Raw genomic sequence first — 20,814 nt, forward strand, 5'->3', positions numbered from 1 at the left:
ATGGATGCATGGATGGAGGCATGGATGCTCCTCATCCTAACCCCAAAATGAGTTAGGTGAAGCAAGAAGTGATGATGACAGAGGTGGTTGGTGTAGCCTGAGCTGTGATTCAGCCACACAACCCCGTGTCCATCTCCCAGGGGTTCCTCCTCCACAGTGTCCCCCACCTGGACACAGATGTGCCCAAGGAGCTGGGTCAGTGGATGCTGGGGAGTACCAGAACCCGCTGCAGTGGGGGATGCAAAAACCACAGCAGGTCCACTCGAACCCACTGGAATTGCTGTGTGACACCCACGGGTGTGGGGACACAGGACAGTCCCCGGAGCAGACACAGGGACTCCCTCACCGAGCAGGGTCGCGGTGCCCCCTCACCCCGTGCAGCTGGCGGGGGTGGTTTGTTGACTCAAGTGCTGTTACCTCATTCGGGGATGTTGGTTTTAGGTCCCCGCCAGTGTGGGAACCGGATCCGAGCTGCTCGGCAGCGCCTGTCAACTCCGGCCAAGGAATGCGAGCAGGGGGAGCTGCCAGGGGCATCCCTGCCGGCCCAGCGGCCTCACCCTGCCCCTCTGCAGCCCTGGAAAGGGCCAGTCCCTCCAGCTCACCCTCTGAAGGGCTTTAGGCACTGCTCACCAGCTACCACTGAGATGGTCTCAGCGAGGTTTTAGCCTCGCATCCCATTTCCCTCCCCATCCAAATTAGGGGTCTTTCCCCCCACCATGGGGTGGCGGGGGAAGAAACAGGTTATGGAGGGCTGGGGGAAAGCAGAGCTGCGGCAAAAGCAGGGGAAGGAGGATAGGGGGAGACAGGCTTTCCCTTCCCCTGCCAAGCAGAAAGTGCTGCACAGACAGGGACTGGCAAATCACAGGACATTCCAAGCGTAGGAGCACAACCCAGCGTCCAGACGTGATAAAACCACCGCCACCACCAAGCTACAGCCCCCTCCCGCCTGTCCTGCTGGGAACCAGCTTTCCAGGGAATGCTGCCCTCGGGCTGGGGTCGATTTCCCACCCAGCTCTTTTCCCAGGGACGGTAGAACCCCGCAGAGGGGCCCTGGGGAAGTTGTCCCGCTGCAAAGCGAAAGGACAGGCGAGGGACAGTGGCCATTCCCAGGGACAGCCAGGGCCCCACCATGCTGAGCTCACCCTCGCACTGTATCCGGGGCCAGCCTTCCGCCCCGGCAAGTGCATCCTGTCTCCAGTGCTGCTTCCCAAATATTTAGATAAGATGGGGTGAGATTAGGTGCGTCCCCGAGCTGGGCAGCTCCCATCCCTACAATGCAGCAAGCAGGGTGCTGCCAGCCACCGGTGGTGCTGGGATGGGAGGGGAAGGTTTGGGTGATGTACAGGCAGGAGCAGAGCCTTTCCCAGCCAGGCACCTCATTTCAGCAGGGATTAAGGGCTTCTACACAGGATCCTGTACAGGAAAGACGTGCACACAGGAACCGTATATACAGCACCTCTCATATAGCACCTGTGAGGACCAGGTCTGTGCACAGAATCATGGAATGATTTAGGATGGAAAAGCCTGCTAAGATCATCGGGTTCAACCATTAACCCAGCACTGTCAAATCCACCACTAACCCATGTCCCTGTGTGCCACATCCACACGTCAGGATCTGTGTGGGCAGGAGGGTGATCCCCTCTACCTTAGTGAGCTCCCAGATGCTACAAAGCATTGAGCAAAAAGCCTCAGGAACACCACAGAGGGAACATGGGCTCCATCCACCCCTCTCCCATCTCTCCAGGGATGCTTTGGTTTGCCCAGAGAAGCTGTGGTGGCTTTCCCACCCCTGGAAGTGTTGAAGGCCAGTTTGGAAACGGCTTAGAGCGATCTGGTTTAGGGAAGTTGTCCCTGCCCATGGCAGGGAATGGAATTGGATGATATTTTGGGTCCCTTCTAACCCAAACCACTCTGTGATTCGTTCTGTGATTCTATCCAAAAGCAAGGCACGCTCTCTTGCTCTTCCCTGCAGAGCTGTGGGGAAGTTTTAAGCAGGACAGGGACCTGTGTTGGTGGGGACAGGGGGTGGAAAGGCTGGAGATGTCCGTGGGGGAACTGTGGGGCTGCACAGCCCTGCCCTGATCCTGCTGTGGCCCCCTGGCCTCCCCAGCCCCCCCGCCCCACTTCCCTCGGGGACCTGCTATTCCTGGAAGACCGAAAGCTGCAGCTCACAGATAAGGCTGGTGCAGGGCCCCGGTGAGGAACGGCAGCCAAGAGCTCGGCTTCTTGTAAAGAAACTACTTTTAAACTTTTCCTGTTCCCTGGGAGGGCCGGCGGCAGCTGGGCAGTGCACAGGGATGAGGGAAGATCACAGAATGCATTTGGTTGGAAAAGACCTCTGAGATCACCGAGTTCAACCTATGACCCAACACCACCTTGTCAACTAAACCATGGCACAGAGAGGCACATCCAGTCTCAGAGGGGTCATTCTATAAGGATGGGACACCCTGCACCCCTGGCAATGGGGTGGGATGTTCCTGGGCAGTCCCTGCATGGGGGAGCAGTGCTGACCCTCGCTGTTACTGCAGGATGAGTGGAGGACTGCCAGCAAAAACATCTCCTTCTTTGAGAGCTTCTGCTCCACGGCCCAGCACGTGTTTGATGCCAGCAGGGACCGGTGCACGGTGACGCTGATGGCCTGCAAGCCCCGCTCCCACCAATGGGCCGTGTGGGTGGTCCTGCACCGTGAGTATGATCCCACCCTTCTGCTGCACTGGGACAGGGTGGCACTGGGGACCCTGGAGGTGGAGGCTTAGCAGAGCCCTCAGGTCTACTAGAGCTTGGCCAAAGGGCTCTGTTCCCACGGCTGCCCCATCCCAGGGGTTTGGGAGAGCTACAGTGAGCCCAGAAATGAGCTTTGTGCTCCAAGGAATACACCAGATTCCTCTGCCATGCTGAGTCAAGGCATTTACCAGACTCCAGGAGGAAGAATTCCTCACAGGTGCTTAAAACGGGGTGCCCAGTTCAAATCCTTCAACAGAGAAAACAGAGAGGAGCTTCCTGCCCATGTCAGAGCCCTGTTGGGATACCCAGCTCAGCCTGGGTGTGCCCAACCATTGCTTTAGGATCAGGGTGCCTGGGAGGTGGAGACATCCTGCTGCCCTAGAATGAGGAGGAGGAAAGACTGAGCTCCATCCTGCTCTTACTCATCACTGAGCAGTGGTTGGGTGGGTGATCCAGACTCCACATCCGACCTCAGAGAAGGCACCCAGCACTGGGGACTGCTCCTTGAGGAGCCAGGTACAGCCCCTCACTGGGCTTGCTCGTAAATCACCCACTGGAGATGGCTGGTAAGGCCTGGTGTCTCTGGGGCTGTCCCCCTTCCAGAAGGGATCCTGGCTCCGTGTCTGGCTGTGAAGCCCCTACAAGGGTTGGCTTCATCCCCACACATCTTCATCCACCTCCTCCAGAAACTGGGTCACCCCTCTGACCAGGGGATGGTAGCACAACCTGTCCCCACCTCCACACCTTGTGCTCACTAAAGCCTTTTTCTTCCCCCAGATCCCTTGGACTCTGAAGAAGTCCTCAAGGAGCTGAAGGAGAAGAAGGACAAGTTAGAGGAGGTAAGTGGGTCCCTGGCCATGGCACAGCTGCCCCATGGGTGTCCCCCATGGTGGGTGGCACAGAGCCTGACCTGTCCCTCCTGTGGCAGCTCGGCATCGTCAACATCACCTCTGACAAAATGGTGGAGGACATGACCATCAACGACGAGTTCAGCACCCCCCTGATCATCACCATCATCACCCTGGCCGGGTCCCTGCTGCTCGTCGCGGCCATCTACGGCTGCCACCAGCGCTTCTCCCAAAAGAAGGACCAGGTAAGGTGGCAGGAGGGTGGGACAGGTATCCCAAGACCTTTTCCATCCCAGAGGCATCTTCAGGAGATGAGGATCACCAGTGTTGCTGTCTCTGCTGGTGGAGACATCCTGGCTTGCTCAGTGGGCACCACCCCAGGTCAAAATTTTGAGAAGAAAGGATTTCTCAGTCTGAAACTCCATTCCAAAACACAAGCTGTACCCCTCAAACATTTTCTTGAAACACTTTTACAAGTAGTGGAGCTGGTTTGGGTGCCAGGGAGCTCCAGGCTGAGTGCAGGGAAGAAGGAGTGTCAGCAGGAGGGACACAGACACTGCAGGGCTCAGCCTTTGCAAGAGCTGGGCCAGGGCCAAATTTCAGAGCAGCAGCAGCAGCAGGATTTAAGGAAGAACCAACACAGAAAGAGAAAATAATGTGATTTTTATCTCAGGAAGCAATCCTAGGTGATTTTAGTGTAGCATCCCCCAGCAAGGACTGGCCATTCCCACACCTGGGGGTACTGAGGTTTGCACTGGTCCCAGCTGCTGATCCTGAAGATTTAGCTCTAGGACAAGAAGCAGAAAAGGAAAATAATTATGAAATCAGATTATGCAATCAGGGTAAACCATCCCCCTGACAGAGAAGCAAACCTATTTCACTCCTACTTGAAGTCATTTTCCCCTGCACCAGCTCATCCTTTCTCAGCAATCCCAACCTCTGGCCCACGGGAAAATGAGGGATAAAGTTTTAAATATTTGCAGTGCAAGGTAGGTGAACACAGGAGGGAGGAAGAGCAAACAAATGCCCCTGTCAGACTTGTTTGTACTTATCAGGTTTGATTTTTTTGGGAAGAAATAGGGGAAGAGGCAAGACCTCAATAAATATTTGACCTGCATTGTGGTGATCCCTTTGGATCTTCCAGGGTTTCATCATCCCTTGCATGAAACCTCCCTGGCTGGGGTGAAAAACATCCCACCAGGGATGGATAACAACATAACACACCCCATGTTTTTCAGAAAATGGGTAGGAATAGGGTATTTTTAGCGATGGGAACATGTCTCCCTAAAATAACCTGGTGCAGAGGAATAGGTACTAGTCCAACTTGGATGTTCCAGAGGTAAATTCCCATCAGGCATAGGGAAAAATAGCAAAATTAAAGCAAGGGATGCCATTTCCAAAAACCAAACACATTCCTCCTTCCTGGCTTTGTTTTTGGGTGGTTTCTTTTGTTCTTCTTCTGTTTCGTTTCCAAAAATGACTTGAAAGTTTGTTTGTTTTTTTTCTATTTTATTTTTTTTTTCCCTCCAATCCTCCTCGCCCCCCCTCTCCCTCCCTGTTGTTTTATCTTGGAAATACCCAGAACATCCACCCTGATGTCCCCGGGTTTGATGATGGACATGTGGCCCTGATCTTTAATGTGAGTTCCAACACAGGGATCGGAGGGGCGGGCGCCGCATCCGTAACACCCCCAGCTCTCACCTCCGGCGCTTGGTAGGGCCCAGTAGCTTTTAACAGGACTAAAGCCCAGCTTTACAGCCCCTTTCCCTTTGCTGCATGGCTGGAGGGTGCCTTGCCATGGTGGGAGAGCAGCAATCCCGGAGGGAAGCAGCCCTTGGGAGAGCCCAGGTGTGTCCTCTGCTTTGGAGCATCCCACGATCCCCACCCTGCCAAGAGTGACACAGGGGATTCCCAGCAGCGCCTTTGTACCCCCTCTGCCAGCACCAAGCCCTGTGGTTTTGCTTCTCCATCCCTCTCCTCCTCCATGGATTCTCTCCCATGCCTGTCTCCTGCCATTTACTGTGAGCACTGTAATAGAGCAAGCTGTGAATCCAGGCAGATTTTAACAGGGCTCCCCAAAAAGGGCTGAGCAAGGACTGCAGTTCTCCACCGAATCCTTCCAGGGAAGGATAGGGATGAAGGACCCACTGAGAGCCCTGTGCTTCTCAAAAAGGGCTGACCAAGGACTGCAGTTCCCCACTCAGTCTCTCTAGGGAAGGATGGGGATGCAGGAGCCCAAGTGGATGCAAAATTAGGATGGGCTAGGGTTCTGCCAAGAGGTGAAGGGCTGAGTCGGAGCCTGAAGCATATCACACCAAAAGACCAGGGTGATAAAGTTTCTGATTCCATCTTTCCCTGCCTGGTTTCCACTGAGAGTTCCAGAATGAGGAGGGATAAAGCTCAAGATCTGGAAGGTGGGAGCTGCACCTGAGTAAAGAATAATAAAGCAACTAAAAAAGGACAGAGATGGAGAGAAAGGGGAGGGGAAGAGCAGATTTGAGGTAGGGAGGCAGGAGTTGGGATGCAGTGGTGCTCAACCTCTTCCCAAGGTCCTGGGTGGAACAAACTGAAGCTGGCAGCTGCTCCTGGAGGTTTTCCACATCTCTGGCTGTTCTTTCCTCCTTCCCATCATCAGCAGAGTCTTCCTCTTGCCAGCTCCATGCTATCCCCTTGCTCCCCCTGCCTCAACCTCACCATAAGTCTCTATACATAGCTATATAAACCTATACAGGGCAGCTGTCACAGCTGGCTGGGAGGTGACAGCCCTGAGGTGACACAGCATGGCCAAGGTGTTGTTCAGCAGGGTTTATGGTTTTCTTTCCTCATAGCAGCGCCTGACTGAGGAGATGCAGACCATGGAGAACGGCTACCATGACAACCCCACGCTGGAGGTGATGGAGACCTCCTCCGAAATGCAGGAGAAGAAGGTGAACCTCAACGGTGAGCTGGGGGACAGCTGGATCGTTCCTCTGGACACCCTCATGAAGGAGGACCTGGAGGAAGAGGAGGACACGCATTTATAGAATGCAGAGCTTGATCAAGAAAAGAACAACCACCCCCCCCCAAAAAAAATCCCACAGACCCTAAACACACGCACACAGAGCTCCAAAATAAGGCAAAATTCCCCCCAAAAAGAAGAAAATCCCTTAATAAACTAATCATGGCCACTTGTGCCACCACATGGGGTGCAGGATGGAAGAGGAAAGGACATGAGAACACCTCTGGAGCACATCAACACAAGCCACTTTGGTGGCCACATCTGGCTAAGCATCCTCCATCCCCCATCCACCTCCCAAGCCAGAACTGACCAGCCATGGGCAAACAGGGTGGCTTTGCTCCTGAAGAGCTGCTGGTGTCTCCTCCAAGCATGTCCCCTCCCATCCCAGATCTGACCACACCAGCCGCATCCTCCGGCTACTGAGCAACTCAAAAATCAAGAGAAAGAAAGTAAATAGGACTGGAGATGGAGTGTGTCTGACAGCAAAGCAGCACCTGGCAATTAACAGCTTGACAAATCCTCTGGCCCACGCTGTTTAGTCATCACCCTGCCCTCCCTGACACCAAGGTAGTGAATGAAAAAAGCTGGAACAGCCTGTTCCTTTTTAATCGGGTTTCCATCCACTCCTCAGAGCTAAAACGCACAAGAGGCCCTCGTTGTGCCACAGGCAAATGGATGCATCTGGACCCAGCAGGATGGCAGGGATGCAGCAGTGCCAAGTGATGCTCAGCCCCGCTGCCAAGGGCTGTGGAACAGATCCTGCACCCACGTGGAGACTGGGAGAGGTGCAGCATCTTCTTGTTTTGAAAGGATGAGATGGAGGGAGAGGAAAAGGAGGAATTCCTGGAGTTCATCCCTGTTAGGAAGGGTGTGGAGAGCAAGAGCGATGCCTGGTCTCTAGCCCAGGTGTGATGTTGGGGGTTTTGTGGTGCAGGAGCCCAGCTGTGGTGCTGCATTTCCCCACAGAAGGATCACTTGCCTTCCAGGAGTTACACAGCAGCATCTCACAGCCCTTATCCATCCTCCACAGGACTGTGGGACACACGCACCACGATGGTTTGTGATTTTTGAGGGCATATTTTCCTGTGTGAGCAGCAGAAGAGGTAAAAGAGCAGCAGAACGTGAGCCAGGGAGCTTGGTGGCATTCAGGTGGCCCTTGGTGTTTCATTCCCTCGAGGTTTAAAAGATCAGCCCATGTTCTCAAACTCTTCTTCACAAGCCACTAAAATAACAGAGACCTTCAAAGCAACTTCCAGCTCAGCAGCGAAGCTGGGACTGAGCTTTTTCCTGCAGCCCTTGGTCTGCCACCCAGGTCTCCCTTTGCTGAAGCCTTTAAAGGGGAGAAGAAAAACATGGCTGGACTGAGGCCATTTCTGGGATTTTGACTCCCCACCACATCCCCTAAATAGCTCTAAAAGGTTGGGGAGAGTTTTATGCCTTTGCTCTGGTGAAGCAGCTCTGGCACAGGCAGGGATCATCCTCCTGCTGGGGTCCATCCTCCAGGACATGAGGCCCTGAAGGTCATGTGGCTGAGTCCCTCTCCCAACGTGAGGATGGTGCTTGTCCCAAACCCTCTGCAAGCCAGAGGAGCTGCAGATAAGAGCGATGCCCAAACATGGCCCTTCTCCTCTGCTTGCCATAAACCAAGGCACGACAGGGAGATTTCCTTTGGGCTCTGCCACCAAGCCAACCCAACTGGGATCTGCTCCCACAGCTGCCCTGAACGAGGGGAAAAGCAGAGCCAAGCAATGGGAAGCTTGGAGAAACCCTGGTGGAGCTGGGAGTTCTCAGGAAGGAGGGGATCGGGGTGTTTTGCTCAGCCCCAGGACAGGCACTGGCAGAAGATACAAGTGGCTCTTCCCCCTTCTGTCCTGCACTGAAGGGCAGAGTCTGAAGTGTTCAAACCTTTATATTTTTGTATGTAAATATTCCTGCTACTCATTAGCAATGTATTCCGCACACTTCACTTACCTGTGCACTGCACTATGGGGAAGTAATTTTGGAGGGGAGGGGAAATAACAAAATAAATTATAAAAAAAAAAAAATTAAAAATCTTAAAAATAAGAAAAAAAAAAAAAAAAAAAAAAAAAAAAATAAAAAAAAAAAAAAAATTAAAAATCTTAAAAAAAAAAAAAAAAAAAAAAAAAAGAAAGAAAAAGCTAAAGGCCAGCCTGATAGGGGATTAAAATTTGACATGAAGCAGAAAAACACCTCTTGCCCAGATAACTTTTTGCCACAGCTTTGTCCCTGTTCAAGTTCAGCTCTTTAATGTGGACACGAGTCTCAGAACATCCACAATTACTCTTGTGAGCATTGTGGCCTCCTGGCTGCCCTGACAGACAAGCAGCAGGTCCATGGCCTCACATTTCTGTCCTTCCCAGAAAACAAACACAGAGAGAACACAGGGCAGCAGTGACACTGTGGCCACCGGGGCTGGAGCTGCCACGAGGACACCCCTGGCAGGGCATCTCCAGGCAGTCGGGCTTTGGCACGTGCCTCAAGATTCCCCCTTCCCAACAAAGAGATGCCAAAGTGCTTTAATGAGTCAGGTCCAAAGACTTTCCAAGAAAACCCTACAGAGGCTTGAGATCAAGTAACCTTAAATCTTTCCGAGCAGAGACCAGTGAGGATATTAACTGCTCAGCAAGTGCTTATAGTGATTTATATTTGAATAGGAATTGTACATTTATTTATTTTTCCAGACACCATATTTTTAAACCACTAATATTTTATAGTAGATTTTCCTTCCCCTATTTAAAAGAACTATTTCCACAGGAAAAGAAAACAGTACTTTTTTCTTTTTTTTTTTAATGTTGAGAACATTCTTTTTTTGGAAAAATAAAAAAAATCAGGTAGGAAATGCAGCAATGAGCATCTTTGGCCTTAACCCTTCCCTTCGTAGACTGTAGCCATAATTGTTAGACCAAAAAGAATTAAAAAAAAAATAAATTACCGAGGCATTTCCTTCCTCCCTGCCCCTCCTCCCTTCCCTGCACTCCTCTTCTCTCCCCCAAAACAGCTTTAACATCCCACACATTGTACAAAGAGATTCCTGCTCTTACCTTTCGGCGAGAGCTTTACTCAGATGTCCTTGCAAGAGACTTTTCTATTTTCAGATTCACGAGGAAATGTGTAAATACTTTTAGGAGCATTTTATCTCCCGCTCACAGTGCCATGACCCAGCTGATGAGGTTGATACTGTGACTGCTGCCTACAGAAGACACACAGGTCAGAATCCATGAGGGACTGGAGAAGGAAAACCTAATTCCCCAGGTGGTTACCTGTTGAACCTTGCGCATGTAGTAGGGCTCTTACTGCGTAGCAGCATCTCTCATGGGGACAGGAGTCTGATTTACACTGGAATTTACTGAGGAACTGGATTGTAAGAGATTATTCTTGCATTTTCCTACAAATATATTTTGAGAGCATCATGTATTTCTGTCAATAAACATTCTTACTTAAAAGACTCGTGTCTTTGGATGAGTGAGGAGGAGGTGGGCAGGGCAGAGGACAAGTTCCAGAGCCACAACTTCCTGCTCTGGAGATGGGAAAACACTGGACCAGCTGGAACAAAACCAGCCCAGACCTTCAAGGTAGCCAGCTACAGAAGAGCCTGATTTTTCCTAAGCAGAAGTATTATAGTGGTGGAAAACCTATTAAATTTAAAAACCAGAGGACGCAGGGGTGGGCAGCTGGGGTGATGTGAGGGCACCAGAGCCTAAACACTTATTTGAGCTCTTGGTGCCTTCAAGGAGTCAGAGGGAAAGGCAGCTCACCCTGATTCCTGCATTTCATCCTTTTTTCTGCATTTCACCCTTATTTATTTCCGCATTTCATCCTAACTCACTCAGGTCTGCAGCCCCTTGCACTCAGGCCAGGCTGTGGAGGAGGGAATCAAACCTCTCATCCATGAAGCAGGAGAGGCATCACCCAAGGGCAGCACAGGGGCAGCAGCAGCGTGGGCAGATCAGCAACTCCATTGGCCTTCAAGTGCCCAAAATAAAACATTTTGTTCCAGGTTAAGTTTCTGCTTATGTAAAGGGAAAAAAAAAAAAAAAAAAGGTAATTTGGTTGAAGTCAGATATTAAAAATCAGCTGTTTGGCACAGCCTGTGTTCTAACTCTGTGTTCTTCCCCAGAAAAAGTTCCTGTGAATGTTGGGAATATGCTGGATTTATGGGATACTGACTGAGCTTATCAGTGACGTCAGGAAACAGGGCCAGACATAATGCACCGCTAGTTTCACAGTTTCTCCAGCACTAAAAGACCTTCACAGGCATTTTTCCACTCTCCGAAACAATGTGAGAATAAACAGATCTTAAATCAACACCCTTGCTAGCATATACTTTTTTATTAAGAAAAAAATGAACAAAATACATTCTCTCCTTATGTACATTACATACAACATAACTACATTTGTAGTTATTCCTTGTGTCACTCATTCATTTATGTACAGCATGGGGCTCACACACCAACCCAGAAATCATCAAAGATGATTTATGCCAAGGAAGAAAATTAACACTCCAGGCTGAACAAAGATCATCCATAAAGAAAAGGGGAGGGAAGGAGAATCACAAGAGTCCAGGGAAGATGCCTGTAACCACCATGGGCTCAGCACAGAAGCAGTATTTGACCTGCCTATTGAAACACATGAGCAGTTCACAGCTTTCATCACCCCACGGATGCTTCTTTCCAGCCCAGGGCTGTCCGCACCTCTCAGCTCAGCTCTCCTGTGCTCAGGTGTCCCAGACAACAGCTGCAGGCAGACACCAAAGGGAATCCAGACGGACACCAGAGCCTGCAGGATTGCTAGGGAGGTGCAAACGCTTCAAGCTGGGTGCCAAAACAGAACAGAGAAGCCAAATTGTGGACAGGGGGTGGACACTCACACTTCCAGCACTAGGGAGGGAGAACCAGCTTTTGGGGACCACACTGGGGCGTGGAGGACAAGATAATGAACACTGAAAGTCCAGACAAACAAACCATCACACACCACATCAGAGCAGAAGCAACAGTTCAACAACCAGCTCGAAACCCCACCCCAATCAGTGCCCAGCCAGCTCACTGGTGTTTGACCCCAAGACACCCAGGTCCTGTCCATGCCACCAACTCCCCTTAGAGGGGCAATTACAGCAGTTTCAAAGGGCAAACATTTAACAAAGCTCAATACTCCCAAAAATGACACATGCTGCATCTCAGCACCTGAATGCACATGTACAACACCACCAGCCCCCATGGATGGGAATGTCACCTCCAGCTAACTGGGAATGAGACCTCAGACTTTCCATCTGCCCCTCAGCAAAGTGGTCTGTGTGGTTCGGGGCCTCCAATTCCCAAGACTCCCATGAACACATTTGTTTGTATAATTAAGTTCTTTTCTCTGGTTTAAGGTCTCCCCAGCACCCCCTCATTTCCTGCTGTGGAGGAGGGAGTGCTGGAAGACACAGCAGAAAATACAGCTTTAGCAAATGGCAACAGCTACTAATAACGAGGGGTTTGTTTTCCTTTCCACTACCCTGCACAGCAGCTTCTGAAGTGATGAGTGTTTTGCACATCAAAACATCAACAGGAGGGGACAGGAATGAGGAGGGAGAGATGAAGGCAATATTCACCCTCCACTGCTAGTTTGCATTCCCAATGACCACAGCAGACAGGAGGGGAAACAAGTCAGCAGCACAGTAGTTCTCCTCCATTTTTCCCCTTTTAAGAGCTGAGTTTTTGTCAAAACCTCAAAAAAAACAAAAACAACAAAAAACCCACTTTTCAACCTCAGCTTTTATTTTAATGAACAGACCCTGTTCACACACCACAGTACTTCTCTATTTAGTGAAGCACTGAGTAATTGATTGAATCCCTTGGTTACTAAATCAGGATATTTAAAGTATATTTTCCTATCACTGGGGAGTAAAACCTATCCATTGCTATTTGGGATGTGGAGATGGCTGCAACCACTGGAGCCACTGTTATGGTCTAGCCTCCCCACCATCATATTAATTAAAAAGTACCTAATCTCCTTTAATCGAACTGGCAGCTTTCATCAGAAAGCTCAGAACGTTTTCAGGTTTTAACAATCCCTTAAAGCAGGCAGACCTGATCCAAAAGCCAATGGTGCTGCACCACCTCCAGTCTGTTTGAGCAGGGTTAAGCCCAACTGGCTTCCTTGCAATTGCTGTGGAGAGAAAAAATTTTGTATTATTGTCTCTGTTATCTTTAGGGTGGACAGAGGCCAAAGCTCGAGGTGAAGCTCCAGGATTAGGAGACCCTGATATTGTATCACTTCTCTCTGAAAAAGAGCCAGAGAATCCACATTGTAAAATCAGCTCTGATTTTAGAATTATTTTAGCTTTTTTATATTATTTTAGCTTATTTTATAAGCTACTGTTAGGAGTTCTTCGAAGCCCTTCCACAAAGACAGACCACACCTTACACACCTACTCACATCCCTGTAATTAAAACTAATTAAAAATCCCAAAACTATTTCTCTTCTCACTCCCTCTGCCCAGCTACGCTGCAGAAATAAACCAAACACCGCAATACCTGTGAAAGTTCTGGATGATTAGAGCAGGTGCAGGAACCTAGGACAACTTGAGGGTTGATATCATCACCTTTTTCTTCTTGGGGCCACACAAAATAAACCTTGAGATGGGAGGGAAGAATCACAGCACTGAATACGATTCCATACAGCACAAGTAAGTAAATGTGTGCTGCAGTGGGAAATCATCTCCCATGTTTCCCTGTCCTTACCTGGGATGAGAAACAGCCCTGGAGAGAACAATGTAAATCACAAGGAACCTTCCTGACTGATTCAGAGGCAGCATGATGGAGTTTTGCAAAGGAAGCAACTGGAGTACAATGTGGAGAAACTGATGCCTCAATAACCACAATGCAGCTCTAACCTTTTATTCCTCTGTAAGTGCCCATTAAACTCAGGAAAGTCTGAAGCATTTTAATAGCAATGAACAGCCACACAGGGAAAGAAAATTCAGAATAAATGGGGGAATAACCAAGGGGTTGTGCTTTAACTATCACACCTGCTAGTGGTAAGATTTTCCTTTCAAATTAGCAGCAAACCCAAAAATCTAATCTGACTGAGCCAGTTTTGAGCTGTTCACTCTCATCCCTGTTTCCAGGAATGAACTGTGACTCCATGCTGGAGCTGAACAGTCAAGTGAGTTCTGACAGCACTCACACTCTCCAGGTCATCAGTAAAAGCTGTGCTGACTTACAGCAAACAGCTGGAAGCCAAGGCAATGTGGAGCTGTGTCTGCACCAAGTGTAAATTGAGATTTCAGGGTACTGAGGTGATGCACTGACAGCACCTCCATTGGAAGCAGAGCATTGAATTTGGGTCACAGCAATATCTGGAGTTCACCCCTATCAAACTGAGCCCATGAAAGCAAAGCAGACAGCAGCAATGTGTTACCCTCAGGATCTGTGCTTGAGGAAGGTGCTGCCCTGCAGAGCTCCACACCTCAGCCACGCAGCTGGAATTACACACAACCCACACAGCATCCTCCTCGGAGGTTTACGGATATCACCAAAGCACACGTGGATAATCCCAAACTCCAGCCAGCTCCATGACCTCTGCCTGGAACGCTGAGGGGACACCTGCTGGCATCCCTGGGAGGCTCTCCTGTAGCACTCTCCAGCAGCAATAAGCAGGTCATTAACTGCCTTCCACTCCAAAGCTGCGTTTGGATCCATTGCCTACGGACAAAAGCATCTGGAGTCAATTTATCCAAGCACTGAGCCATGGACTCTTATCCTCGTTCCGGTACAGTTAACCTACTTTCTCCACTCCAACTTTTCATTATACTAGAAGCTTTCAGTAAAAGAGGGGTTTTGCCTATAAGCCATTACCACAACTTGAATAATCTCCAGGATAACCTTTTCCATGACAGGATATGATCAGGTCTCCCATTCCCACAGGCATTTAGATACATTAACAAGCTTCTGACAGCACATTTACATTTCAACAGTATTTACAGCTTATATACTATGAGCAATCTATAGCAAGAACAAGTCATACAGTTGTTCTTAAACTCTCCTCTCACAAAATAAGACCCATCTCCAAATTAACACATGTACTTATTAAAATAGGCCAAGCTCAGAGTTTCTATAATCTTCCCCCTAAATCAAAACACCAATAATTTTAATTTTTCAACTGGGTCCACCTCTGTTTCTGTAATAAGTACAGCTATAAAACAACACAAGCACTTCCAAAGACATACATGAACTGCTTTTACTGTCAGGACTTCACTTGACAATAGCCAAACATTCCTTAACTCTGAGCCAACTAATAATCTAAAATTCAAAGCATACACGGGGACTCAAGGTTTCACAAGACATTTTTCCACTTTTAAAAACAACAGGACCAAATGGAAACATATCTACTATTTTTTGCCATTCTCCCCAGAAGTGGCACAGGATTACATCAGCAGAACTACTGCCTGTACAGAGATGGAGGCTGTACTCATGTTATTCAAACTTAAAGTTCACTCAATAAGCTCTACAAAAGTATTTATTTCTCGATTCTAAAATGCAGGAGGCAGCAAGAGAGCTGATAGTATTTGTGTTACAGCTACCTACCACCCTCCTGAGTTTGACACAAGCAGCATTAATGCTCATCTTTCTCACAGTAAGAGCAGCAAACAAGTTTGAAGCATTCCTCAGGACCCTGCTCTGAATCCATCACTCACCAGCGCAGGCTGGCACAACACAAAACTTCGGGACAGAGAAAACTCCCCTGGAAGAATCTGCACACATCAGGAAAATGGCTCAGCAAACAGCTGTTCCACAAAGCCCTATGGAAAACATTCTTCCAGAGTCATTATTCGGCTTTGGAAGGAGTTTCTTCTGGAAGAAGGAATAGCTCATGGAGCCCTGGACACTTGTGGCTTCCAATTAAAGAAACACACAGATGAGCAGTGGAAATCCCTGGCCACCACTCCCACACCTCTGCCACCCTCCTGCAAATAGGTGGGTCCAGTTAATTTGCTTACTGACTCCTTAATCTTTAAACTGTAATCATTAAATCACTCAATTTTCAGGCTGGGTAATTAATTATAATCAATAACCAAAAAGTTTCAGCAATTTCATTTAACTTTGTGGCTCCACAAAGGGAAGCTTTTCTATGCTCTTTAGGAAAATTCCTAATTTCACTCCAGTTGCCACTGCACAAGGCAATGCCTTAGAAAAGCTTTTCCAGCTGGGTGTTCCCAGACTGATTTTTCAAAATAAGATTTTGCTAACTGAAGTTCTGATAGGAAGCTCCAGCGTGATCCCTGAGCCAGCGTGTACCTGTGTACACCCAGAGCCATTCCAGGCAAACAAAAACCAAATTCCAGAGGTTTATTTACACAATTGGGTACAACTACTTTAACTACCCATGCAAGATGCCACCCAGGGAAAAGACAAACTGAACTTTTCCAAGACAATGTTCTCCTTCCTCATTATGCTCAGCAAAAGGAAGAGATGATAAGAATAAACACATCACAAATATCTTTAAAAGAGCCAGAAGATAACAACTACAATTCATTTCAATGAACATTTTGCATCACCCTTCAGGCCTTCCCAGGACCAATACTAATTAATGAGATCCTCAAAAGAAAAGAGGCAAAAAGGTAGCTAAAGTGGTTATAATCTCATTTAACAACATGTAACAAAGTCCTTCTGCCACATGACAACATTTTGGGTCACACTGCAAGAACAGAACATGCTTGGAGAAGTCATTTTGTGAGAACTCTTAACAACATCCACCTCCTGACTAAGAGGGGTTGTGTAAAACAAACATTAACAAACTCACTTAATTCTACCTAATCCAAGTGACCAAAAAAATTAATTCCAAAGGGCTTTATTTCTTGAAGAAAATGTGTCACTTGACAGGAACAACATAAAGAATAATTTCTTGTTTTGCAAGGAGATCATCCAATGAAGGGTATTATAAGGGTCAGAGTCAGTAAAGAACCAAACACAGGGATTTCAAAGGATATTTTAAAAAAAAAAGCTAAACCAAGAGTGAAGTCTGGATATCTGTATCAAGTTTACCCCACCCTGACTTCCTCTAGCTTTAAAAGACATATCATAACCTTGAACTTTGGCTTTAAAGACCCAAAACATGACGAATGAGTCCCTCTCTGACAAGGAAAGATGCTTTCCTTCGCAACACCTTATTTACAAGTTAACACAGAATTTACAGATAAAACTACTCACTGTAGTGCAAAGATTATGTGGTGTCAAGATCATACACAAAGTCACCTTATAATCTAAAGTAAAGGCAAATAGAGTATGTTTGTCTTGTCTAAGCTAAAGAGCAGCCTCAGACACAGCCTACAAGCAACGATGGTTAGGTTCCAAGACTTTTCAAGCACAGCTCGGATATTTATGACCTCGCATGCACTGGGCTGTGAAACATTTTCAGGTGGCTGTTTTCAGATCCAATGGGTTTCTCTACTGTTTGTATTTTGGGCTTTCTGTAATGAGCACATCAGATGCTTTCCTGGAATATCACCAGTGTCTTTAAAGATCAGCATGCAATGAAATGCAAACTACCTGTGTTGCTGCCTGACAACAAGTGGCCGGTTTTGAAAGGAAATTTATACTTCAGTCAGAATTTTTGGTTAAAAATTTAAAGCGGGTAATGCAGCATACATCAATGCAAAGAGATCATGTGACTCCTAGCCTTAAGGACAAAAAGAAGGAAAGACCCTTGGCAAAGCCACAGAAAGCTTTCCCTTTGGATTAACCTCTCTGGCCACACGGTGCCTCTGCTGCTCAACAAATACTGCAGAGCTGAGCAAAGTTTCTGCTGGTTAATCACCAGCTGCAATCCATGAACTGTGCTGGTGCGAGCGGCATCGATCTGCTCGGGACAAAGGCAGGTCAATATTTGATCATCCTGAAGTGCTCTCGTTAGCTGGGACTGTCAGTCCTGCAGAATCAACGTTCCCCTCGCTCAAACAAATCATTGATTTGCACGACGCTACAGAACACAGAGACGAGGCTGCCGGGCTCCGCGCGCGCCCCCGCCGCAGAGGACAATGAGTTTGGATCGAATTCCTGTCACACAGATCAGACCTGACACGATGCACTGCTCACCAGCAACACCATTCACAGCTCTGGACGTTCCTGAACTTCCCCTGCCTGCTCGCCAGGGCTCCTCCACCTAGGTGTATCTTTTGGGTTCTTTTAGCCATCCAAGGTGGACACACAACAGCTTATGAAGAGCTTGGTTAATTACAGAACCACCACAAAGAGCATTTAATCATCTGAGTGAAGCTGAGGATACACAAGCAATGAGATCAGGTGATAAAGGAGCACAGCACCATTAAATTTAAGTTACTAAAAGGTTGCAGAATTTTGGCTGGTTCCATTAAAAGTGCTCATTTCGATCTCAATGGAAGCAACAACTCAGCTGGAATATTGCCCCAGTATCTACATTTGTACTGTATAAACTCTACATTAGTTAACAAAGCCTCAGCACAGGTAGAACACCACAAAGCCCAGCAGTGATGTAAAACTTTCCACATCAATAGGAAAAAAACCTGCCACGTTCCAAAGAAACAATTTCATCAGATTTCATTTCCCACACTGAGTGGATTATTCTGCAGACATCTGATTTGCCATCCACTGAAGTACAGTGTCTGAACAGTCTCAAGTGACAGGTTAAAAACACTTCACTTGTACAGTCCTCCCTGAAGACAAGCCTGGCCTCTGACATACTGTTCCTTTCTAAGTGATTAAACACCAGTGTGAGGTTTTGAAATTTATTTCTAATGCACCAGGACTACAAAAGTCACACAAAGAACATGATAAAGAGGCAATACAATCAAAGCAAGCAGACACTCGAACTCTGAAAAAGACACTTGACTAACTCTTTATTTCAAGAGTCCAAATCATCTTTGCATACACGGGACTTCCACCAAGTTCAACAGGAGCCACAGCGGGTGCAGCAACAATACCCAACTGGCATGAACACTGCTGGACAGAGAGTTTTGCAGTTTCATATAAATATTTACATCTGCCAGTGTGTACTGAATGCTCACAGAGACCGAATGCGGAGTTGGGTATGCATGTCCTTCATTCCACCTCACAGTGCAGCACCAAGCCCTTACAGTGTTTATAAAGAAGGCTTTCAGCAAAAGGAAGAATACATTTTCTATATATATATATGCATCAGCTCATTTTCAGAGATCTATGCTAAGAAGGCCTCCCTCACATTCAGATCTAGGTCTAAAATGCATTGACAAGGGAGCTGCATTACATGGGAAGGAGACAAGCTGTTGGGAGCAACGCCCTGTACACATACACACGGACAAACGCACACAGAAGCACATGGAAACGAAGACAACCTGCTTCAGAAATCCTACACCCAACCTGAGGTCAGGTTGCAGAGGTTGGGGGTGTGTGTGTTGGAAGACCCAGTTCTGCCAGGCTCGCCGAGGACCCACAGAGTTTCTCAGTGGATGAGCACAGCAGCAAAGAGAACAATCTCTGAAAAGGGATCCGTGCGGGCAGCGACCGCACTCCTGTTTTCTGGTTGTATCTCGGAGGTTCCCTCTTGCCTGCCAGGTTTAAGTGGAAGGCTCCAGAGAACAGGAGACAGGGATGTAGGTAGTCAGTTTAGATGGAGTCTCAGAAGCAATTAGACACGACTGTCAGCACAAGTCCGGGAAGGGAAGACAGACGGTTTGGAACACACGCTTGCCTTCCCATGACACACCGTGAGTACAAAACTCAGGACGTAAATTACATCATCTCAACATGTGCCGGTGTCCTACCATCAAGTTATTCAGCTGCTGAGGATGGAGTTGTAGAATAAAGCAATACATCATGACTAGCTACAAATGAGGAAAGAAAAACCTCTTCCCCCTCTTCCTCAGGAAACGCAAAATAAAACCCATCATCTTTAATCCCAGACAACTGACAAATCTCAATTTTTCCCCCATAGGCAAAAAGATCACTGCATGACTGGGTTTTATTTCTTCTTCTTTTTCCCCCACCTTTTCATCTTATATTTGCTAACTCAAAATCCAAAGTCAGAAAAAATATATATATTTAGTCAGAAGTATGTCAGTTACATTTTATTAACCTACTCCAAGGGAAAAGCTCCAGGGATTCACCATACAAGTATAAAACCCCTTTCAAACACCTAGGGGTTACTATATTAACTTCATCCCAGCAGTCAATCAATGCAGTAAAAAAATTAAAATACTGAAAATGGATGCTTTTCCCCTCTTCCATGTGTCCAGTGATTGCTCCGTTACAGCGTGATGAGGTCCACCAGGTTGCCTTTAGGAGGGGTCATGTTGTCTGGGAAGAAGTTGACTAACGTGTCAAACAGCTGAGTTCTCTGGGCATACGTGTGGTCAACGTCTGAAAATCCTGGGGGAGGAAGGAAAGGGGAAAGTAAGTGACTCTTCCCAATCCCAAACACTCAGTTTAGCTGTGGAATTGTCCATTTGGGAAAAATGTTAACAGCTCCCTCTGCCTCCACTAATAAGGCTGCCAGCTCTCCGTCCCACTCCTGTGAGCACATATACAGAGATTATGTCACCCCAAGCCATCACTGCCATCAAAATACCATAAAAAGTAATAAACAAATGCCTGTCAAGCTCACTGACAGCCCTGAAGAAACAGGGGAAGGAGGAGTTCTCAGGGGACTGCTCTGATGTCCCAGAAAATAAAATCCATGTAGCTATTTTTATTTAGTGCCTCATTTCTTCTGTCCTCAGGCTTTCTTCATTATCGTCACTGCCATAACCAGAACTGTTCCTTGGATTGCTTGGAGTTTTCCTTGAGATAAACTCTGCTGACAGCAGGAGTTCCAACTCAGAGTTGGTATTTATTCACTGGACTTGCACCTGGCTGCATCCTGGCACACGGGAGCTTTGCAAACTGTTTTCTGGAGTGCTGCCTCCAACGCTGCAGGGTTTGGTTTGTATTGTTTATCCAAATCCTACACTAAAACCATCACCAAGAACAACAGGGCAGGCACACAATGATCTCCTCCGCTTTGGATTACTTCCATTGCTGCTATCTCAAAGGAATGCTTTTTAATTCAGTGAACTCACTCTTCAGTTAATCAAAGTCAACCAAGTTAATCAAAACAAGGAGGGCTAGGTTTTTTATTTTCAAAGCCTTTCTTGATGTACATATCCTCCTATCTGTAAACCCAGAATCTGGATAAAGTATTGTACTGAGTCAAGAACGAATTCATCTTTTAAAATGCTTAAAAATATGGAAA

At 47.6% G+C, this 20,814-nt stretch overlaps 2 protein-coding genes across 6 annotated transcripts in view; one reads left to right on the forward strand and one right to left on the reverse strand.

Moving 5' to 3' along the window:
* Nucleotides 1–10,036, forward strand: part of PODXL (podocalyxin like) — a 45,433-nt gene extending 35,397 nt beyond the window's left edge. The window contains exons 5-9 of one of the 2 annotated variants that reach the window (XM_015627343.3): nucleotides 2,529–2,685; nucleotides 3,502–3,563; nucleotides 3,653–3,817; nucleotides 5,155–5,211; nucleotides 6,401–10,036. In XM_015627343.3, the coding sequence (XP_015482829.1) occupies nucleotides 2,529–2,685; nucleotides 3,502–3,563; nucleotides 3,653–3,817; nucleotides 5,155–5,211; nucleotides 6,401–6,595 (636 nt within the window). In that variant the 3' untranslated portion in view covers nucleotides 6,596–10,036. The remainder of the gene's footprint in view (nucleotides 1–2,528; nucleotides 2,686–3,501; nucleotides 3,564–3,652; nucleotides 3,818–5,154; nucleotides 5,212–6,400) is intronic. The other variant, XM_015627345.3, reaches the window with a different exon arrangement.
* Nucleotides 10,037–10,905: 869 nt separating this feature from the next.
* MKLN1 (muskelin 1) overlaps nucleotides 10,906–20,814 on the reverse strand; it is a 101,879-nt gene continuing 91,970 nt past the window's right edge. For all 4 annotated transcript variants that reach the window (XM_033514287.1, XM_019006619.2, XM_015627342.3 and 1 more), the window contains one exon: nucleotides 10,906–19,952. In XM_033514287.1, the coding sequence (XP_033370178.1) occupies nucleotides 19,831–19,952 (122 nt within the window). In that variant the 3' untranslated portion in view covers nucleotides 10,906–19,830. The remainder of the gene's footprint in view (nucleotides 19,953–20,814) is intronic.

The sequence above is a fragment of the Parus major genome, chromosome 1A (assembly GCF_001522545.3).
Source record: "Parus major isolate Abel chromosome 1A, Parus_major1.1, whole genome shotgun sequence".
NCBI lineage: Eukaryota > Metazoa > Chordata > Aves > Passeriformes > Paridae > Parus > Parus major.